Consider the following 24,100-nt stretch of genomic DNA (forward strand, 5'->3'; position numbering starts at 1 on the left):
TTTAAAGTTCATGAACTAGCACTCATTCCAGTGGCATCATACAGAACAAAAAATAGTAAGAAAATAGTCTGAATTTTTCAACACAAATTTTTCACTTTGAATTGTTGCTCTAAGTAAAAAAAAAACAAAACTGTAAAATAACAGAAGTTCAGAAAGCATTATTAAGTATAAATGGGGAAGCACATTTATTACAAATGGATCATGGGAAAATCTTGTTTCTGTAATAAATTAACTATGGGGCATGTTAACTCTTGATCTTTAGTTTCTTCATTTTTGAAATGAGGCATTAATAACCCATCTTAAAAGATCAGACTAAGGGCTGGAAAAGATAACCTAATGCACCAAGCATATTTCTGGCACCTAGTACCTGCAAATTGTCTGTTACTTCATTTCTACCTATTTTCTTCATTTTAGATATACAATACCTTATTTAAATAACATCAAAGTTTCTGCCCTCATAAAGTGGCATAGACATTTTGAGATTTGAAAAACAGTTATTCTTAAACTACAACAGTGATTCAGTGGGAAACTAGAATATGAAAAAAGTATGTCAGTAATATAATGAATATTTTTCAAAAATTTCCAATTTTTTGTTCCCAGCTAAAGTAAGTAAATTTCATAAATATAGTAAAATAGTTAATATTAAGCTTAAGAAATACATTAAGATTTGTAGCATTTTAGCAACATATGTTATATAAGTTTGTTAAATCAATCCAAAGACCTCTAGGTGAATGAGAAAAAGAACATTTTGCCACCAGACAAAAGGCAACAGTATTACAAAATAAAACCACTTTAACTAGGCTCTTTGGGGCATAGCACTTTCTGATTTTCTGGCTCAAGTGATTTTGTTTCAACCCTTTACATAAATGTTTACAAGTACAGTGGTTCACTTTCCTTTCTTAGAGAAATGTATGTATAATACATAGTAGTCTTTTTGTTTGTTTGTTTGTTTGTTTGTAGACTTAGAATCTTTCACTCCTTATTCTAAATAATAGTTATGGTATGGCAGTATAGTTGGCCTTCTTAAGACATAGAAGAAAACCAGGACACGCTATGAAAAGTTACCAGCCCTTCTACTCCCCCACTCTACCCCCAAACCCCTAATACCATTTTGCTTTAGTTTTCATATCCCGCTCCTCATAAATATTTTCTAACAAATTGTGATTCTGGTTTCTTAAACTTCATGAAAAGAGACTTGGGAGGTTATTTTCAATCTAGAACCCATTTTTTTTTTGAATAGGTTATAAATTTTTGGTATAGGTTAACTGACCTGCTCTAAAAATAGAGAACAAATTCATTAAAGAAAAAAAAAGATGTAGGTTTTCTCATTAAACTGACACTTTAATAGTGTCCCAAAATTTGGTGGTTATCTTTGATCTTCTTTGAAACAGGTAGATCGACACTTGAGAAAGCTGGATCAGGAACTGGCTAAGTTTAAAATGGAGCTGGAAGCTGATAATGCTGGAATTACAGAAATATTAGAGAGGCGTAAGTAAAATTTACAGTTTTCCATCAATGTTGGACAGTACTTGTACAAATCATTGAAGTTACACTTGTTCCAGACTCTTCCTCATATCCTGCACTTCAGTGGATGGTGGTGACTGGGCTGACCAGCTTGGACTCAGCAGTTAGAATTGTTTGGGTAGTAGATGTAAGAGAGATAAAATAGGATATCATTTCTCACTGTCTAGGGAAATAAATTAGTCATTTCATTTTTATATGCATATATGCTTGTAATATAACTGGTAATAACACAGATTTAAAGAAATAAAACTATCTAGAAGCAAGTATACCATCTATCATTGAACCTAGTGATTTTGCCATCATGTTCATATACTTAAACATTGAGAAAGGTTGTTTTTCTTCTTAAGAACAGTTTTTAAGACTTTTCCATAATACCACTAAAAAATTTTAGTTGTTTTCACATCACTTAATACTTTTTGTCGCAAAGAAGTCTTACCAGCACGAAACCATCTTAATATTTTTGTAAGGCTTACTTTAATTCAGGAGACTTCCTAAAATGATAATAGGAGCTCTACTTCTATATAACTGTTTAGTTATAGGAATTTGAACATTTCTTCCAGCCTAAATAGATAATATATGTAAAAGCAGATGGTGTGGTGTTAAGTCCAAAGTAGCTACTCAATAAAAACCACTTGAATCAAATCATTGTTATGCTTGATTTCTATGACAATTTAAGTAAAAATTCAAGCATTTTCTTTTTTTTTCTCCCTTTGTTAATTTCAGCAGCAAGGACAGAAGGATCAAAGATTATGTGTCTCTCTGTGCATTCACTAAAAGTCAGCTAGAGAAGCCACTGGTCAGATATCCATCTTGTAATCCTTAATTATGTTTTTGTATTAAAAAGTAAATCTACCCTTTCATGTAATTTCATCTAATTTATTTGAGATATTTTTATTCTAATCGAACTTTTCTGAAGGATAATATGTAGTTTGAAACAAAATATCCTATAACTGCTTTGGTTAAAAAAATACTGATAGTATCTGTAAGTAATGGTAATTCATGCCTATTCAGTACTGCAGGAAGGTTAATGAAGCATCCTCTGTAAGGACACAGACATATAAAACTAAATCACATCAAGTTATAAAAATTGCTCCACCCTAAGCCCTGCCATAATTTTATCTCAAGGGACCAAGATAAACCAGAAAATTTCTTTCAAGTATTTTAATGCTTGGCAATGGAAGTTCCGTTCCTCACTTCTCATAAAGCAAAATCTCTGACTTCTTTTAGAAAGTTTTTACTATCATGTTTACTTTTGATGATCAAGGAATTTTCTTTCATATAATATCCCCTCCCATTAGAAAATCTTCAGTACAGTATAGTTGAATTATTCAGACCTTGTTAATATTAACAGAATTATAATTCCAGACATCTACATTTTAATATATGGTATCCATTGTGGTGAATTCCCTAATCAAATATTAGCATGCCCTGAAGTATTGGATTGTCAGAAAACTGATGACATATTTTTCTGTTTTTCTATGCAAAAATGAATCATGACTTTTCCAGCAACCCAGTAGCTTTGTACTTGGGTAAATATTGAGAAATGAATTGCTTTTTGTTCAGGAAGAGGATGAAATTGGATGAGGGTGAAATTGGCAGTGGTGACCTAATGTGTTTGACTAAAATGATACAGATATATATATCAGAACTTGTCAGTTCTCTGTTGGGTAACAGAAAAATTTGCCTGATGGGTAAAGTTTCATAATGACATTTAATGGTGGCATATCTATGTGCTTCTCTCTCTTTTTTTTTAAGGATCTTTGGAATTAGATACTCCTTCACAGCCAGTGAACAATCATCATGCTCACTCACATACTCCAGTGGAAAGTAAGTTTGGTTTGTACATATAAAATTTTATAAAAAATTAAAAAGATACTACACCACTGGTATGTTCGCTTTCATTAGAACTACACAACTATTTGAAAAGCATTGTTTCTGAGTGGAAGCATACTTTATAGCTCTCTAATGTTTAAAAAGACACAAATTCCTCTTTTTTTTTTTTTTGTGGAAGAAGAGTATTTTTTATTGGGGTTGAATGTTGTTGTTTTTTTAATTTAAGAAAAGATTAATTAACAAAACTATAGGGTAGGAGGGGTACAATTCCACACAATTCCCACCACCCAATCTCCATATCCCACCCCCTCCCCTGATAGCTTTCCCATTCTCTATCCCTCTGGGAGCATGGACCCAGGGTCATTGTGGGTTGCAGAAGGTAGAAAGTCTGGCTTCTGTAATTGCTTCCCCGCTGAACATGGGCGTTGACTGGTCGGTCCATACTCCCAGTCTGCCTCTCTCTTTCCCTAGTAGGATGGGTCTCTGGGGAAGCGGAGCTCCAGGACACATTGGTGGGGTCTTCAGTCCAGGGAAGCCTGGCCGGCATGCTGATGACATCTGGAACCTCGTGACTGAAAAGAGAGTTAACATACGAAGCCAAACAAATTGTTGAGCAATCATGGACCCAAAGCTTGGAATAGTGGAGAGGAAGTGTTAGGGAGGTACTCACTGCAAACTCTAGTGTACTTTTGCTTTCAGGTATATATTTTGCAGTTGTTTACGGATACGTTTGAACATATGCTCTCTCTCATAGAAACTGGTGTATATCTAGGTTTTGGGACTTTGTTAGAAAGTGAACCACCTGAGATGGAATTAGAGTATACTATGAAAGGAAAGGTCTCACCCGAGTAATGAAGCTGAAGGGTTGTCATTCCACACATGAAGTCTCTGGACACAGTCTGAAGTGAAGCATGTTGAGGTGGCAATCGTTGTGTTGGTTAGGTTGTGATCAGCAGATGCAGTATCATTTGATTTGGATTGGGAGAGGCATACGGGAAAGTGGGCCCTATCCAATGGTTCCAGGACTGGGGGAAGTAGGAGCTCTATAGTGGAGATGTGAGGTTCCTGCTGTCTCAGGGTTCAAAAAGACAATCGATAGTTAATGTTATCATCACATTAATTGGTAATTGGGTTAACTTTGAAAAGTCCTTTTGTTAGGGTTTGCTGTACAGTACCCAGTATCTTGTATATAGTTGTGCTATTGGTTGCTTACAAATTCCTCTTTTACTTATTTATTTTTAATTTCTTTATTGGGGGATTAATGGCTTACCATTGACAGTAAAATACAGTACTTTGTACATGTCCCTGTTTTTCATATAACAATACAACCCCCACTAGGTCTTCCTCCACCATCATGTTCCAGGACCTGAACCCTTCCCACCCCACCCCAGAGTCTTTTACTTTGGCTCAATGCGCTCCTCTTTTATTTTTATGAGATTATATCTCATTGCAATTACTTCGTATTTTTGGTTTAAAGAAAGCATATCTCTTGTGGGAATAGGTAGTCTGTTTACCCTGGAACTCATAAGGGAGGGATGCATAGAACTGACACCAGCATATGCTCCCTAACTATAGGCACCTGATTCTCTAGGAAGTTTTATAATGGAGTCAAATAATAAACTTATTAGCAGTGAATTTTGTATTTTTCATCATTGCTCTAGTACTTTGCCTGATGTTATATTAAAAACTCAAAACAGTTGATGAATTACTGAGTAAGTGAGTGGCTACTCAGATGACTTAAATTTTTCTGGTACACCTTTTTTGTCAAATTGGTTAAAATGAAGGCAGAGTTTATTGAAAACTGTTCAGTTGGGGCCGTGTGGTGGTGCACCTGGTTAAGTGCACATGTTACAATGCACAAGGACCCAGGTTCGAATCCCCAGGCCCCACCTGCAGGGGGAAAGCTTTGTGAGTGGTGAAGCTGTGCTGCAGGTGTTTCTCTGTCTCTTTTTCTATCACCCCCTTCCCTCTGGATTTCTGCCTGTCTCTATCCAATAAATAAAATAAAGATAATTAAAAAAAAAAATTAAAGAGTCACGGTAGTGCAGCGGGTTAAGTGCACATGGCACAAAGTGCAAAGGCTGGCGTAAGGATCCGGGTTCGAGCCCCCAATTCCCCATCTGCACGGGAGTCACTTCACAGGCAGTGAAGCAGGTCTGCAGGTGTCTGTCCTCCTCTCCCTTTCTGTCTTCCCCTCCTCTCTCCATTTTCTCTCTGTCCTATCCAAGACGACGACATCAGTAGTAACAACAAAATTAATAACTACAACAATAAAATGAGGGCAACAAAAGGGAATAAATAAGTAAATATTTTTAAAATTTTTAAAAAGAAAACTGTTGTAGATAATGTTTTGAAAACAATTGTTTTTTATACTATTTGAAGAATCCCAGTTGTGTCCTGGGTGTGAGATAAAGCATGTTCAGGATGATATGGCCATAGACATGGGTTATCTTCAGAACTTTACTTCTACACTTCTTTTATTGCTTTATGATTTATTTATTTATTTATTTATTTATTTATTTATTTACTAATGATGGAGAAAAAACTGAAAACTGAAGCATTACTCAGGTATATTAAATGCCAGGGACTAAACGCAGGAACTCATACTTGAGAGTCCAGCACTTTATGCACTGTGCCACCTTCGGGGTTTTAACTACTAAAATTCTTATAAGAAGTCTACTCTTAATAAAATGTGTGACATGGAAGGTTTTGTCTTATCTTCTAAGAAAACAACATTCTGTGAGTAACTTAGATTGTCCCTTTACTAGTTTGTAATTAGATGGCGCTATTACACTTTGTCTAGAATTCTGTAAAGTTTAAAAGCGTGACTTTTTTTATATTCAGAAAGAAAATACAACCCAACATCTCATCACACAACAACAGATCATATTCCTGAAAAGAAGTTTAAATCTGAAGCTCTTTTATCTACACTTACATCAGATGCCTCTAAGGAAAATACACTAGGTATGCTTACTGTCTTAAATGTAAATGTTACTGTCTTAAATGTAATTCTTTTGTTTGCACAATAATAAGAGGAAATGAAAGTATTTAGAATTGATGAATCTATACAAATTTGTTAACTGTTGAAAACCTACATATGGAGGAAGAAAAAAGATGTGACATGAAAATTTTATAGTAATGTGAAAATTTGAATTTAATGATTATATCTCTGCTGGGAAATTATAGTTTGAAGCTTAGTAACATTATGTTCTCTAACCATTTTTATTTCTTCTTTAATTCTACACAGGTTGTCGAAATAATAACTCTACAACTTCTTCCAACAATGCTTACAACGTGAATTCTTCCCAGCCTTTGGCATCCTATAATATTGGTTCATTATCTTCAGGAACTGGTGCAGGGGCAATTACCATGGCAGCCGCTCAAGCAGTTCAAGCTACAGCTCAGGTAAAGTGGAAAGATTTGGAAACAGAATAGTAACTTTTGTCAGAATCTTTGGCAAACTCTACAGAAGTGGTAAGAGAGGCTTTTAAGTCCATGCATGATGATGGGAGAAAAGGACCCAGGATGGGGATGCAGAAAACGGAGAAATTTTACACATATACCAACAGCAGTATCTACTGTAAACCATCAATCCCTTAGGAAAATAAATAAATAAATAAATAAATAAAAAGAAATAGCTAGCTCTGAAAAAAATAATCTTTTTTTCTTAATTCTATAGCTTTACTTTAAAATCATAGCTTTATGATAGCTGAGATTTTGTTTAAAGAAATAAAATGCGGGGCAGGGGTAGATAGCATAATGGTTATGCAAAGAGACTCTCATTCCTGAGTCTCTGAGGTCCCAGTTTCAATCTCTTGCACCACCATTAGCCAGAGCTGAGCAGTGCTCTGGTATAAAAAAAAAAAAAAGAAAGAAAGAAAAGAAAAGAAAAAGAAAAAGAAAAAAAGAAATGAAATGAAAACGCTGAGGCCAGGCAGTGGCACACCCAGTTAAGTGCACATATTGCCAAGAACAAGAACCCTGGGTTCAAGCACCTGCTCCCCACCTGCAAGGGGTCTGCTTCATAAGCAGTGAGGGAGCTCTGCAGGTGTCTGTCTTTCTCTCCTCCTCATCCTGTCTCAATTTCTCTCTGTCCTATCTAAAAATAGGGGGAAAAAGGAAAAAATGGCCACCAGAAGTGGTGGATTCATAGTGCTGGCACTGAGCCCCAGCAATAACCTTGGTGACAATAAAAAAATAAAGGAAGAAAAATAGAAAGAAATGAAAATGCAGAAATTGTGATGTTGATAGTGAAAAGGTAGATTTCTACAACCTCACAAAGTCCCCTTCACCCAATGCCTGATGCCAGTGTTCCTGGCGATACTCTGTAGCAACCATTAGGAGAGTATTCCTTGAAATTCAGGACTTTCTCTATCATCACAGAATTGTAGTTGCCTGGAGTCTATTTGCTTCTGTTCAATTTATCTTTGTTCTAGATTAATTTACATATCCTGTAGTTACTTATTTTTGTAATGTGTGCTCAACCAGGTGCAACACCACCCAGCCCATTACTTATTTTAAATTGCATAACAATGTCTTCAAGTGCGCTGGGTAGTGGTGTACCTGGTCAAGCATTAGCATTAAAGTGCACAAGACCAGGGTTCAAGCCCCTGGTCCCTACCTATAGGGGGATTTTTCATAAGTGGTGAAGCAGGTCTTCGGGTGTCTTTTTGTCTCTTTTTTTCCCCTCTCGATTTCTCCTTGTCTCTCAACTAAATCATAATATTCAAATCTTTTTTAAAAATGTCTTTACAGTATTTACATAAAATTATTTGAATCCCAATGATGAAAATAAAAGCTTAAACAAAAATAACATGTTATAAGCTGAAAGATTTGAAAATCAAAATCTGTATATTTATGTATATTAACACTATCAATGACTATCTATTTAAGATGAAAGAAGGACGGAGAACATCAAGTTTAAAAGCCAGTTATGAAGCATTTAAGAATAATGACTTTCAGTTGGGAAAAGAATTTTCAATGCCCAGAGAAACAGCTGGCTATTCATCATCGTCAGCGCTCATGACTACTTTAACACAGAATGCCAGTTCATCAGCAGCCGATTCAAGGAGTGGGAGAAAGAGCAAGTAAGTTATATTATTATAGGAAGCATGTATCTTTTCTAAGAACCCAATGTTTTGATATCCTGCTGGTTTTCCATATAATCAGCAAAGACTGCACATAATGGATCAAGATGACCTTTGGGGAAGTGAGGAGGCATGACATTTTCTGCCATCCTTCGATTGGGTAAAGTCTTCAAAAAGTGTTAACTTTTACGTTTTTCTGAAATCTTTTTTTTTTCCTCTGGCATATTGAATAAATATTGATTTCTAAGATTACAAGTTAATAGGACTATAGTTTAACACCATAGCCACCAAAGGTCTGTGTCCCCACAGCCTACCCAGGTTAGTGGACCTGAAAATTCATTCCCTCCCCAGAATCTTTTATTTTGGGGCAATACTCCAAACTCTGCTCAAGTTCTGCATTGTGTTTCCCTTTCTGTTCTTATTTCTCAAATTCTGTCTGTGGGTGAGATCATCCTATATTCATCCTTCTCTTTCTGGTTTAACTCACTCAACACGATTCCTTCAAGCTCTGTCCAAGATGAAAAAGGTGAATTCATTGTTTTTAACAGCTGAGTAGTATTCCATTGTGTATATAATACTACAACTTCCTCAGCCACTCATCTATTGTTGGACACGTATGTTGCTTCCAAGTTTTGTTAATTACAAATTGTGTTGCTGTGAACAGAGGTATACACATATCTTTTGGGGTGGATATGTTTGATTCCCTAGGATATATTCCTAAGAGGTAAGTTGCTGGGTCATAAGTGAGGTCCATTTTTATCCTACTGAGAGTTCTCCAGACTGCTCTCCGCTGGGGGGGTGTGGGGGGGGCAGGTTGGACCAATTGACATTTCTACTAGCAGTTGGGGAGGGTTCCTTTGCCCCCACTACCTCTCCAGTATTTGTTGTTGCTATTATTTCTGATGTATGATGTTCTCAAAGGGGTGAAGCTGTATCTCATTCTTGTCTTTATTTGCATTTATCTGACAATCAAAGACATGGAACTTTTTTTTTTCCTTTCTCAATTTTTTATTAGAGATTTAATATTGCTTTACAAAATTATAACAGGGGTATAATTCCACACCATTCCCACAACCAGAGTTCTGTGTCCCCTTTCCATCCATTGAAAACTGCATTAGTTCTCCCAAGATCACAAATAGGGGTTGACTATTATTTCTATAACTACATATTAACAAATAAATAGATATAGATATATATGCCCTTTTACTTTTCCTATGGTCCTATCTTCTCAATCTCAATGGATTACTTTAATTTAAGACTAAATATCAATTATTCTATGCCACTGAATAGTATATAACATCTTAGGAGTTACTTTCAGGTAAATTTTTCTGGATGATAAGTAATTAAAATTGATATATATATTTTTTTAGAAACAACAACAAATCTTCAAGTCAGCAGTCATCATCTTCCTCCTCCTCTTCTTCCTTATCATCATGTTCTTCATCATCAACTGTTGTACAAGAAATCTCTCAACAAGCAACAGTAGTACCAGAATCTGATTCAAACAGCCAAGTTGATTGGACCTATGACCCAAATGAACCACGATACTGCATTTGTAATCAGGTAAAAAAAAAAAATCTTGTAAATTTATATAGGAGCATAAATTGAACAAGCTAGGAGAAAGGTAACATATATTCTAGATATTCTTTACTGCATTTAAAGACCTTTTACTTTTTTTGGTCTATTTTTCTCTGCGTTTCATTAAATGAGTTTGCTTAAATTCGTAGAATTTAAAGAAAATGTAAGTTGTACACAATCTAAACCTTCAGATATAACTTATGTTACACATTCTCTTTTGTTAATAATGTACACATTCTGACATACCACTACTTTATAACCCATATATATGTTGTCTTTTCTGTTGAATTGTCATAACAAAATACCATAGATAAAGTAGGTGACTTAAAAAAAAGGGGAGATGTATTATTTTTCTCACAGTCTGGAAACCAAGAAGTCACACATAAATTAATTAATTCTTTAGCTGGTGAGAGCTCTCTTTTTAGGCTTGAAAATGGCCACATTGCTATGTCCTCATATAGGAGGTGGGGGTAGGGGAATATCTGGTCTCTCTTTTTCTCCTATAAGGGTAGCAATCCTAGGCAGTTAGGATTCCACCCCATGTCCTCCTATAACCTGTCTAACTTTATCTCCAAATATAACCTACTGAGAATAAAAACTTTAATACATGAATTTGAGGAATGGGGAGGTATAGATATTGATTTAATAGTATATAGGTACATAGATAAACGCATATATGCTTTTGAGTTTTACAGTTGGAATCATGGTTTATCTTTTAGTTACTGAATCATGTATACTGACGATTTTTCTTTCCGAACATTTTTTAAGTTCTCACATTTATATATAATACTTCTTTTTGCTTGGCTCTGTTCTTATGCGGTGCTATAATTTATGTAACCACTTTAGGTTAAATGATTTAGGTGTAAATCACTTTAGAGTTTTCAGTGCTTTAAAATTACTCATAGCATTATGATAGATTTTTATATATTTTATATCTTATTTCTAGAACTTCCATTAAAAATAAAACCATTATAAATATTTGATACAAATTACCAAATTGTCTCCTAAAGTTTATTATGAAAAATTGATGAACATGCTTGTTTTCTAAACATCCAATTCTGGATATTATTCTCTCTTTAAAACTTTCTACCAGGCTGGGGAGAAATGGTTATGCAAAAACCTTTCATCCCTGAGGCTCAGAAGTTTCAGGTTCAATCCCTAACACCACCATAAGACAGAGCTGAGCAGTGTTCTGGTTTGTGTGTTTTTCTGTGTCTGTCTGTCTTCTCTGTCTTTTTCTCTCTGCCCTTCTCTATGTATCTCTTTCATTAAAAATACATAAATAAAAGTTTGATAGATTAGTATCATGTAATAATTTTAATATTAATTTACATTAATAGTAAGGTGGGTCCTTCTTGACAATTTTTATTTTTTGAATTAACTGTTAAAGGTGTTAACTCTTTTCCTATTATTTTTGTCATATATAATCTGAATATTTTTCTTTGCTTTTTTATTTCAGTAATTTCAATTTCGTATAATAATGACTGTCAGTCTTCTTATGTTGTTAGCCATGAATACATGGCTTAGGAAGCCCCTTTTCTCTTTTCTCCTATAAATATACCTTGCATTTCTTCTTATTTTTAAATAGCTTTGTCTGATTATTTTTATGTTTTAATTTCTGTCTGCAGTTTGTTGTATTTAATAGTCTGACTTGCCAGTTTAGTTTTTAAGAATTTGCCATTTATGCTAGCTGGTACACTATAACCTGACATATTTTTGACATCAATGATTACTAAAAGAATATTTGGGGAATAAAAGTTGGTTGTATGCAAAAAACAAACAAACATTTCATCCTAGATTTCTGCTTTATGATTAAAAGACAGAAGGTAATGGAATATATACTACAATTTTAAAGCTGCTTATCTTTGAGGTAGAAGTCTGAGTGCCTTCTCTAATAATACAGTGGGTGTTGGGCCTAGATAGGATAATGGTTATGCCATAGAGATTCTCATGCCTGAGGCTCCAAAGTCCCAAGTTTAATCCCCCACACCACCATAATCCAGAGCTGGCAATTGCTCTGGTAAAAAGAAAAAAATATATACACACACACACACACACACCACACACACACATACACACACACACAATCTGGTACAAAGAAAAAAAAAAATATATATATATACATATTTTCTCTCTCTCTCTCTCTCCACTACTTCAGAGAATCAAAAAGCATGCCAGGTAGTTAAAACTAGCAGGTTAGAAACCCATGGATGTTTTTGCTCTATTGCTCTCTCGAAGAAATAATAAATTGATGTGGGAAGGTAGTTGACTCAGTGATGAAATTCATGCTTGTTTCCTGAGTTAGCCCTCTTGAAACCACATTTTAAAATCCTAGGAATTTATGCTATTATGTACTTGTTATGAACAGCAAAAAAGAAATATGGCTAAATGTCATATAATAAATTGCTGGGAAATTGTGCCTATGCAGTCACATCTGCCATGTTGTCCCCTCAGGCTACTGCTAGTTCCCACGAGAGAGTTGGGACATTCTCGGAGTGCCTGTTTAGCCATGTTGTGCCCTCAGGGCATTGTCTATATCCCCGCGATATTTGGAGTGCTTTGGTTACTCTTCCCCCCTCCCATTCTCACGAGAGTTATCATCCTATCCTGGAGTGCTATGGTTACTCCTCCCCCTTCCCATTCTCACGAAAGCTACTCCTATAAAAGCCTTTCTTCTTCCGCACCTCTCTCTCTTGCCAGCGCTTCACTCCGGTGTTCAGACACACGAAAGGTTACTGCGTGAGGCGGCCATTTTCGCTACCTCCACGTGGCCCAACCTGCTTCTCTAGCACCCAACTCTGAGGTGCCAGCGCAAATAAAGATTTGTGTTTCCTCTTCTCTCCGGACCCCTCCTCTCTGTTTTCTCCGCGGCCCGCGCACAACAATAATAAATAATAAACTCTGTTTCAAAGAAATAGAATAATTACAAAAATGTAAATGACTGAAAGGTATAAAGTAGGCAAGTAAATAAGAAGGAAACTTAAAAGTCTTCATAAAAGGAACTACCTACAAAAGTGACATGTCCAGTTGATTTATAGAGCAAGTTCAAACTTAAATGCAGAGTTTCTGTATAGTTCCCTTTACACCTCAGCCTTCAAAAAGATTTTTAAGAAAAAAAGCTACATACCCACTTCTCAGTATTCTGTGTATTTTCCTTTATTTTCTAGCTGTCATAAAAATTCCAATTAAATTTAGATGCATGTTATATAATCACAGTAAACTATTTGACTTTCTTTTAACTAGGTGTCCTATGGTGAAATGGTGGGCTGTGATAACCAAGATGTAAGTATTTCAACTTTTTAATGTAAAACAGAAGAAAATAATAGATTGTTAAACTTGAATGTTTATATTTACTAAATTATTCTGACAAAACATATTTTTAGTTTTATGAGTATTAATGTTGGATTCTTGTCTGAAATATTGTCATCCCTTAGTGTGATTCTTAATTTAATGTTAAGCTGATTAGATTTACAGTGGTTTTTATTTTGAATTTAATGGTGGTTACCAATATGACAAAATTGCCGAGATAGGTATCATTTCATACCACATCCACCATTAAAATATGCTCCCTTCCTCCTGCTGTTAACCACTTCAGTCTTTTTTAGGTGAGCCACTTGGTCCCTCTGTCTCTCTCTCTCTCTCTCTCTCTTCCTTTATTGGGAAGTTAATGTATCACAGTGTAGTTACTGACACATGGGGATGATTTCTCATTTCCCTGTGATAGGTGTCTGCAAAACATTTTTAATTAGAGTTGTGTTCCACTGAATATATAGCCCATACTTGTTTTATTCAGTCGTTCCTCAGTGGGCATTCAGGTTGCTTTCACTCCCTGGGTATTATGAAGAGCGCAGCTATGGACATAGGGGTGCATATGGCTCTTTGAATTAGTATGTTTTGTCCTTTAGATATATGGCTAGGGGTGGCATTCTGAAATCAGAAAGTATTTCCATTTTTATGTGTTTGAAGATTCTCTTACTGTGTACCAAAGGGGCTATACCAGGTTTCAAGCTAATTTTATATGTAGATTTTATATCTCAAAAAGTAATTATATGGAAATTAGAAGTCCTCCTTTTTTGTTAAAGAATGTTGTATTATTACAAGCCAGCTTAATCTCAGTGAAAAATTGGAACTTTAAAATCACACACTCTTGGACTGAGGGAAACTTTACTGCTTCATTCTCTTTCTGTGTATCTGAGAAAGTTGTGCTAGAGTAGTGAAGTCTCTGTAATTAACTAAATGGTTGAATAAATAAATAAAACCATACATTCTTTTAAGGGGCATGTTGCTAAGGTAAAAGGTACAGATGCTGAGGATATAACATGAGATGCTTTTACTCCATTAAGTATATAATTCCTGCTATGCTGCAGATTAGTTGATTAGTATTCCACTTCTCATACAAAAGGAGAGAATGTTTGAAAGAAATTTATATGTCTTTTATTTAAGAAAGCTTAATGTTGGTAAGAAATGAGGATTTTGTATATTGCTGAAAGTATTTTTATCTAATATTTTCCATTCCCTGTGTATTTTCATACAGCTCAGCTCTCCTCCCCCATTTGTCTTTTATTCCTACAGTGGAACTCTTGATTTTTTTTTAAGTGTTTATTTATAAAGAGGAAACATTGACAAAACCATAGGATAAGAGGGGTGCAACTCCACACAGTTCCCACCACCAAATCTCCGTATCCCATCCCCTCCTCTGATAGCTTTCCTATTCTTTATCCATCTGGGAGTATGGACCCAAGGTCATTGTGGAATGCAGAAGGTGGAAGGTCTGGCTTCTGTAATTGCTTCCACGCTGAACATGGGCATTGACAGGTTGATCCATACTCCCAGCCTGCCTCTCTCTTTCCCTAGTACAGTGGGGCTCTGGGGAAGTGGGGCTCCAGGACACATTGGTGGGGTTGTCTGTCCAGGGAAGTCTGGTCGGCATCATGCTAGCATCTGGAACCTGGTGGCTGCAAAGAGAGTTAACATACAAAGCCAAACAAATTGTTGAGCAGTCATGGACCTAAAGGCTGGAATAGTGCAGATGAAAAGTTGGGGAGGGGTCTCTGTTTTGTAGATAGCTAGTAGGCATATTTTAGTTATATTCCAGAGGGCCTGTGGCTATACATACATACATACATACATATATATATATATATATATATATATATATATATATAATTTTTTTTTTTGTCTGAGCCTGAAATCTGATATTCTGGTGGATCCTAATTATTGTCTGGGTAGATGATGTCCAGGCTGGCAGAAGGACCAGAAAGATGGATCAGGGAAGAGAGTAGCTCCCAAATATGGGAAAGGTGTATAAATATTGTTGACTGTAAGCCCCATTGATTTGATCTGATCTGGGGCCCATATTCAGCTTGGGAGTCTCTGTGACCTCTGCATCCCTGTAGATCTGGACCAGGTCCGGTAAGATAGAGAGCATATGTTCACATGTATCCATAAAGCTAGGGAAAAATATATACCTGAAAGCAAAAATACACAATTGTCTGTCTTGAGTCAGTATAAAGTTCATAGTGAAATAGAGTCTACTTAGACTTAAGATATCCTCCTCACCTACTTCCTATTATAGTTCTCTCACTCACTCCAAAGCTAACCTTATCAAAGCAAGGACTGCAAAAGCTGAATAAGGGCAAGAGACTGGCGGGCAGCATACTTTAACAATGACTCTATAGTCACTATCAGGCCACCCCACCAGCTGGGGCCCTAATCGGAGAGTCCTGAGATTCCCAAACAGACATGATGGTCCTAGACCTCAAATAAATCCCTCTCTCCATTGTTACCCTTCATCTCAGAACAACACAATAGACCCCTTTGTGGGCCTTGCCCTCAACTTGGATCAACAACTGTAAAGAATGTTCCATCCTTCGAAGGGAGGCTGGACAGTATACTCTATGCTACACCTGAGGAAAATGGGTTCTGATATTGGGGCAGCTTGGAATGTTCCTACTTAATGACCACAAAATGTGAGCTCAGATCTATAGGGATTTTTTTTTTAATCTATTTTGCCTCCAGGGTTATTGCTGGGGCTAGGTGCTTAACTGTTCCTGGAGACCTTTTTTCCCATTTTTTTGCCCTTTTTGTTATTCTTACTTTTGCCATTGCTATGGCTATTGTTGTTATTGTTGGGTAGGACAGAGAGAAATCGAGAGGTGGGGAGACAAAAAGAGACAAGACAGAAGAGGAGAAGACAGAGAGGGGGAGAAAAGGATAGACATCTGCAGTCCTGAATTCACTGCTTGTGAAGCGACTCCCTTGCAAGTGGGGAGCCAAGGGTTAAAACCAGGATCCTTATGCTGGTCCTTGCCCTTTGTGCCATGTACGCTTAACCATTGCACTACCACCTGGCCTCCAGAACCCTGAATTTTATAGAAATACCACTTAGTAATGTCAGGATTCTAAAATTAATTAGACTTGTAAATTTGTTAAACAATCTAAAGATTTGTGAGGTTAACTTGGTGCAGTAAAGTTTGTACTTTCTAACCTGCAAGGACCCCAGCAATATGTTCACATAGATAGACTGTCTTTCTATTTCCATCTTTAGACTCACTTATGAGCTGTCTGTGATTATTGCAAAATAGTATTGCCCAACTATTTCAAGGACAACATTGCCAACTGTCTAACGGGGATAGTTAGTAATGAAGATGAATTGGATGAACAGGATTTATATAGATGTTCTGTCATACTCTGACCATTCTCCTTTACAGTTGTGCTTTTCTGAGTTCTAAAATTGTATGTGAAAGTATAGTACTGTCTAATATTTTGAAGAGTGGAATTTTTTTTAAATATTTTCTTCAGTGATATTATTTTTCAGTGAAATAGAGATAAAGAATGAGACCAGAGTACTACACAGCTCTGGCTTATGGTGGTGCTTGGGATTGGGACTTCAGAGCCTCAGACATGAATGTCTTTTGCTTTTGCTTAGCCATCATGCTGTCTCCCCAGCCACTAGAGTGGAATATTTTGTCTAAAAGAGTAGACACACTTAGAATGATACCCAGGCAATTAGTTTCATTTTGAAAATCCCATTGTTAGGATTTGCTGTGGCATACAAGACCTCACATAATTTATGTTCTTCTACGCTATTTACATATATTTGTATCTTATTAAGGTCCGCCACCAGTTTCTTCTGTTCTCCCTGGTCTAACCTTTTAGGTGATTTAATATTTCAAAGAACCAGTCATTATTAGAAATAATATATATACTTCCCCCTGTTGAGGGGTCAGTGTTTTACAGTCCAAGTTGTTGGCATTTGGGTAGAATTTCACATATCCCCATGATAAGCATCTGCAGAACAATCTCATCCCCAACCAGGGTCCTTTTCCAGCGTCATACACCAGGACCCCAAAGTCAGCTTATCCCACTCCCTTCCCTACTTCCCCACAGTCCTTTACAATACATCAAACCTGCTTCAAGTTTTTCTTTGTGTTTTCCTTTTCTGTCCTTGTTTCTTAAATTCCTCCTATGAGTGAGATCTAATTTTCATCCTCCTCTTTTTGGCTTATCTCACTTTCAAGTTCTATGCAAGATGAGTGAAGGAGATAACTTTAGTTACAACTAATTTACTCCACTTTATGAGGGAACAAATAAGACTGAATTTTAGATAATAGCATCTTTAAAATACACTTACTTCATATATATGAGAACTATCTCACTTCTTACCCTTAAAAGTTGGTATTACCATACTTTGAAGCCTATTGAAAATTGATGTATGTTAGTACATTCTTTAAGATTATGGCAATAATTTACTTGAACCTCAGGGTTAGTAAAAGTACACAATTTTTCTGTGCCTTCATTTCCTCACTTCTGAATTTTGGATTAAATGATTTTTAAATCATCTCCTAGATCTAAAAAAAAAAAAAAAAGTTTGTGTCTGTGGAACTACATAAAAGCCATTCTCCTACTTTATCTTAAAGTATTTTTCTGATCTTTGGAGATGCTAAATACTCTTTCTTTGCAATTCTGCTTTGTAGTGCCCTATAGAATGGTTCCATTATGGATGTGTCGGATTAACGGAAGCACCCAAAGGAAAATGGTACTGTCCACAGTGCACTGCTGCAATGAAGAGAAGAGGCAGTCGACACAAATAAAGGTGGCCATTTCATTTGGAGAAGAAAAATTCTTCAGCTAACCATTTTATATAAGACTGAAAAAGAAGTACAGAGAAGAAACTGCATTTCCAGGCTACCGCTTAGAGGATTCACATAGACAATCCTATAAGATCTTGAACTTAAATTTTATGGGTTGTATTTTAATAATGTAAGTAAATTATTTATGCACTCCTGGTGTGCTATGAATATTATTCCAATTAGCCTTGGATTATTTCAGTGGCCAACATATGCAGACATTTGTATTCCTCAACCATTTTCTCAAAGTAATGGGCATTCTGTAATTTAGACTTCAAAGAATTCCAACGATGAAGATTTTAAGAAAAGTATTTTATATTCAACAGGTATGTTCTGCTGCATGTACTGTACTCCAGAGCTGTTATGTAACTCTGTATATAAATGGTTGCAAAAAAAAAAAGTCAGTGCTTCTAAAAAGAGTTTAAGATAATGGTTTTTAAAAATGCCTTTATAATAAACTTTGTTTCTTTGTGAAACTAAATTCAGCAGGCTGAAAAAAAAAAAAAGGTTTATGTGATAAAGTGGGCTGGTATCCTCTAGAGTACCTGGGTACATAAACAGAAACTCCTGTAAGAAACTAATTTGTGCCATTAGTCTTTATATGTTCCTGCATCCAGATAGAGTGCAGCTAATGAGGGAGGGGAAGGGAGGGGCAGAAGGGGAAAAGGGTGTTAAAAGTGATACATTTTTATACCAAATGTGTTTATTTTTTTGTGCAAGTAATCCTTAAAATTGGAATTGTATTAGGTGTTAAAATAAAGTTTTTAAAAAAATTCTTGGATTTATACTTTATACTTTTGATAATAGTAACTTTTAAAAATTCTGATTAACTTTCAATTTTCACCATCTAAAAAGAGCAGAGACCCAGGACATAGAATTTTGTGTAATCTGTGATTTCTTGAATATGAGATGTGAAAATAGGGAACTAGACATTTTTCATGTAAATTGTAAATGTAAATGTATTTTTCTAGGATATTTGTCTGTCTTTCCTTTTGTTCTAAGGGGCGTAAAAGAAATGTGATTAGATCAGATAGAATAGGAATAATAGTTTCACGTGTTTTGACACGGTAGATTGTAGCAACTTTAGTAAAACGATTCCTACATTGGAGCTTAAAGTTCACCTCTAGTTTTTTATTCTGTCACACACTGATAGTTAATTCAGATTATGAGTCACATTGGACTATACTAAACCACAGTAATGCTGACTGCTGGACTTCTGCAGAGCATTAAGGTTTTATTCTGTCGGTGCTATTTACATGAGATGTTTTTCATGATGGAAGTCTTGTATAAGATTTATCCTGTTGAGTGGGAAAACTTTTAAAACTTAAAATACTACATCATTTTCTTTTTTTTTACATATTGAAATGTGGGTTTCTGCTTTAATCAAAGCTACTTAAGAGCTGTGAAAATGCATAGTGGTAACACACAGGACTGTCATATGGGAGACCCCAGGCTCAGTCTCTTGCACCATCAGTAGCTAATGCTGAGGGGTGCTCTGGTCAAAAAAGTAAAATACTATTCACAAAACTAGAAAAATCAATACAGTGCTGTCCCACACTTATGGATTAGGGAAGAGATTTCTAATATCTCTTCTGGTTTTGCAGTTCTACAATTCTGAACTACTGTAGTTTGATTTTAGAACAGGATAGTTCATATAATTAAATTAAGTTCATTTGTCAATTTTCATAATATCATGATTTCCATGATGCTTAATATTTTCAAAGTTTTTTTTTCTTTTTTATTAAACCTTTAAAGAAATAATGTACTGTAGTATTCACTTAGCTTACAGGCATTTTTCTTAGAGATGGTCAATTATTATTTATTCTTTTAACTGTATATAATGACATTCTAATCATTAATTTCATAGGAATTGGTTTGAGTAAAAAGCTTTATATAAAGTCTTACTGTAAGAGAAAGTTCCTTGTCATTTAGGAACCTTACTAGCTGTTACTATCCCTTTCATTATGTGAATTCCAGTAATTATAAATTAACCTGAAAACATTTTGACATTATTTATATTCAGACAGTGACTGTTTTGTGAAGTATGTGTGACAAAGTAACCCAAAATTGGCTACAATAGTTTAGTAATGAATGGGACTTGTTGACACCTGAGATGAATATATACACGATGGGCCCAACACAAAACTACCTCATTAACAAACAAAATGTGGCCAACAGTTAGTAGTATTGTGACATTTACACCAAGAGATTTAGTGAGCATTTTTGATATTATAAAATACATGGTTAAAAATCTATTGTACAAAATTCATGTAACAGTGGGTGACACAGAAAATCCAAATGTGGATTCACAACTTACAGGTGATAAAAATTAAGACCTTGCTACTGTGGAGTGCATATTGAAATGTCTATGGTGGCACACTTGAAGCAATAAATGGCTAATCAAATGCCTAAATGAAGCTGAGTTTGATGAGACCTAGTCATTATTTCTTAAGGGTATTTTTTTCCCTCTTTTCTCTTAATATAAACCACATGTTTTAGATTTTTAGTGGTCTTCATTTGTATAACTCATGTTCTGGGCCCTTAAGCCTCAGACGTGTTATTCCTGATCAAATTTTAATCTTATCCAAAGGAAAAAAAAATCTAACATGGGTTATAAGAACTAGGATATTCTTTGAGTGAATATAGTAATGACTACCTCAACTTTGAAAATTTTTTAAATCTTTTCAGTGAATGGATTTTCAGAGTAAAATAAAACATTTTTATAATTTTGGGAACAGTACACACCTAATAGTTAAATATACATATGAAATGCATGTCGAGGATAGTAGGAAGGGCAGATACAGTAGCAAATAATTGCTATGTTTTGATAAGTGTTGTAATGGCTGTGCACAGCACGGTGGGAGACTTAAGAAGTGGAGGTATAACTTGAATAAAGTCAGATGAAGTAGGTGAGATTTTCTAGGCAAACTAGACTGTTCATGAGCCATGTACATTCTGGGGACTTTGATGTAGTCTGAAATGAGTGGATGTATGGTAGGTAGATGTGGAATTTGAGAACAAAACTATAATCTATTTGTTAAAGAATCCATTTTGGTTTACAGTACAGTTGTTGACACATGGGTAAAATTTCTCATCTCACCATGATAGGTGTCTGCAGAACTCTTAACCTCCAGCATGCATCAGAACCCCAAAGCCCCCTTCAGACCACACCCCACCCCCACCCAGAGTCCATTGCTTTGGTGTAATTCACCAAACCTTGTCCAAGTTTTACCTTGCAGTTCCTCTTTCTGTTCCTGTTTCTTAAGTTCTGCCCATGAGTGAGATCATTTCCTGCTCATCTTTCTTGTTTATCTCACAACAATGATGGAACAATGAAATTTCCAACTGAGTTAAGAACAAATTTTGCTAAATTTTTAATTTATTTGTATAAGTTATTTAATAATGATTAACAAGATTATAAGATAACAGGTATAATTCTATACAGTTCCCACCACCAGAGTTCTGTATCCCATCCCCTTCACTGGAAATTTGCCTATTATTGTCCCTCTGGGAGTATGTACCAAAATAATCTTTGGGGTGCAGAAGGTAGAAGATCTGGCTTAAGTAATAGCTTCTCCATTGGACTTGGACATTGACAGGTTGATCCATACCCCCAGCCTAGTGGGGTGAGGCTCTGGAGAGATGTGACTTTGGGACACATTGGTGAGGTCCTCTGCCCAGGGAAGTCAGGATGGAATGATAGTAACATCTGCAATTTGGTGGCTGGAAGGTGATATAATATAAAGCAGGACAAAACAGGAACCCAACAGTACAGTTAGAGCAGATTTAACTAGGGGCTTTTGTGTGGGAAGAGGCTATGGAGTCTATTTTATGTATGTTCCATGAGACCCATATCTTTAGTAATGTTTACCTGTCTGATAGCTAATATGAAGGTGAACTAAAAATACTATCTGGAAAGATGGTGTCAGAGTTGAGAATAGGAATAGAAAGTTGGATTAGGGCAGACAGTAGCTCCCAAACAGGAGGAATGTATATAAATACCATTAACTGTTTATTCCATCAATGTGACCTAGGCCCCTTATATATACGTATTTAGCACTGGAGCCTGTGTAACCTCTGAGTCAGTCTGAGATTCCAGTCTTGATTGATAAAACCTAGGAATTCTGTTTCTATACTAAAACATAAGCTTGTATTCTAAAAAGAAACATAACAATAGTTGTTTATTCACAAAGTGAAGTGTTCTATAGTTCACCGCCTAGCTATTAATCTGTCTTTCATTTTTCCATTCTTTGCTTTTTTTTTTTTTTTTTGCTTGCTGGGTTTCACACCACCTGCATAATTCTGCAGCTCCTGGCAGACATCTTTTATCCTTGTGGTTTCAGACAGTGAGTGAGAAGAGACAACACTGTTCTCCACTATTTGTGGGTCTCCCCTACGTGCCATGTGTGGTGTTCCCATGTGGCGTCAGGGCTTGAGCTCAAATGTGAAATGTTCCCTCTAGTAGGTGAGACATCACTCAGAATAATTTATTATCATAATTATTACTATTATTTACTTTCTTGTTTTAGATAGGGATAGGAACATGCCATACCAGAGTTTAAACTCAGCTATGTGCATCTATCTTTTAGAATGTAGGTATAATCTGATGTCTGGACATTTGCTGTATATGTTCATATCTAGACAAATAGTCTTTTAGAGGATGCAAATCATAAAATGAGAAGTTTGTAGGGAATTATATGCCACAAGTTGTTCCTTTTTTTTTTTTTTTTACATACCAGAGCACTGCTCAGCTTTGACTTATGAGGATGCAGGGGATTGAACCTGGGACTTTGAAGCCTCAGGCATGAAAGTCTCTTTATATAACCATTATGCTATCTAGCCCCCATCCCACAAGTTGTTACTCTTTGGAGGAGCGTTAAAATCACACATTCAGAGAACGTTTAAGATCCCAGTGAAGCTAATGATATCATTGCCACAAAGCTCAGATATTCGCTGGTCTAGTTAATTAATAGTTTCAGACAGTTATATGTGAAAATTTATACATCTGTTCCTTTAGATAAGTTTCACTTTCTCAGCCTCAGCACTTCTGACATTTTGTGTTGGCTGAGTCTTTTATGTGGAGGAGACTGTTCCTTGTCCCATGGGTGTTTAACAGCATCCCTGGCATCTACACACTCAATGTCAATAGTATTCCTCTCCATCTCTCCTGCCCCTAGTGGCGACAACTGGAATATCTCTAGACAGTGACAACACTAGCTTAAATGTTACCAGGGGAGTGGGAAATAGCTCTTTGTGAGGTAAACAATACAGACAGTATTAAAAGCCACGATGTACCTCCGTGGGTAAGAATTTTGAGATTACTTGTAAGAAGATACTACCAGATACTGCAGAAACTATAGAGACGAGTAAAATAGTTTATCATTCACCAGTCTGTACTTTAAAGAAGTATCAGTACACTGCTACTTGGTACTCATGCCAACAAATGCTTGATACCTTGTTATAATGAGAATCAATATGATCAGCTTATGGGTATGGAGAACTAGGGAGTGTATGTCTTAAAGGATGTTTCGAATGTTATGTGGGATTTTCAGGTGATGTGTATGGTCAAAATGCTGGTCTTAGTAATTTAAAAATAAAGATATTTAGTTAAAGAGTTTGGTTACGCTTAGACTATCTTCATTAGTTTGTTCATTTAGAAACTTATTGAGAAAAAGGATGTGTCTTTTCAAACAAATACTAAACAACAAAAGGATAGTAGAAAAATGACTTTTTTGGTGTCCCCTCTTATTTCCATGTGTATATTGAATTCTTCTTCTAGTGTTTGCCCTTCTTCCGTAGCCAGTCAACAGCGTCAAGTTGAAAGCTGTCAGGAGCTGCTTGTTGCTGGCTTTGAAAGTGACTGGGATCCATGTGGATTCAGTCGGCTAGGAAGGATCGTCAGTTTCCCCAGTGAATGGGTACTCACGGGATGCACCACGAGAAGGTCGA

General features: G+C 35.9%; 1 protein-coding gene across 2 annotated transcripts in view; it reads left to right on the forward strand.

The window, feature by feature from the left end:
- Positions 1–20,568, forward strand: part of ING3 (inhibitor of growth family member 3) — a 39,638-nt gene extending 19,070 nt beyond the window's left edge. Inside the window, exons 5-12 of one of the 2 annotated variants that reach the window (XM_007525007.2) lie at positions 1,392–1,488; positions 3,280–3,351; positions 6,202–6,321; positions 6,605–6,762; positions 8,251–8,444; positions 9,815–10,007; positions 13,266–13,304; positions 17,999–20,568. In XM_007525007.2, the coding sequence (XP_007525069.1) occupies positions 1,392–1,488; positions 3,280–3,351; positions 6,202–6,321; positions 6,605–6,762; positions 8,251–8,444; positions 9,815–10,007; positions 13,266–13,304; positions 17,999–18,115 (990 nt within the window). In that variant the 3' untranslated portion in view covers positions 18,116–20,568. Of the gene's footprint in view, positions 1–1,391; positions 1,489–3,279; positions 3,352–6,201; positions 6,322–6,604; positions 6,763–8,250; positions 8,445–9,814; positions 10,008–13,265; positions 13,305–17,998 lie in introns of those variants that run through there. The other variant, XM_060196487.1, reaches the window with a different exon arrangement.
- Positions 20,569–24,100: the final 3,532 nt, after the last annotated feature.

The sequence above is a fragment of the Erinaceus europaeus genome, chromosome 8 (genome assembly GCF_950295315.1).
Source record: "Erinaceus europaeus chromosome 8, mEriEur2.1, whole genome shotgun sequence".
Taxonomy (NCBI): domain Eukaryota; kingdom Metazoa; phylum Chordata; class Mammalia; order Eulipotyphla; family Erinaceidae; genus Erinaceus; species Erinaceus europaeus.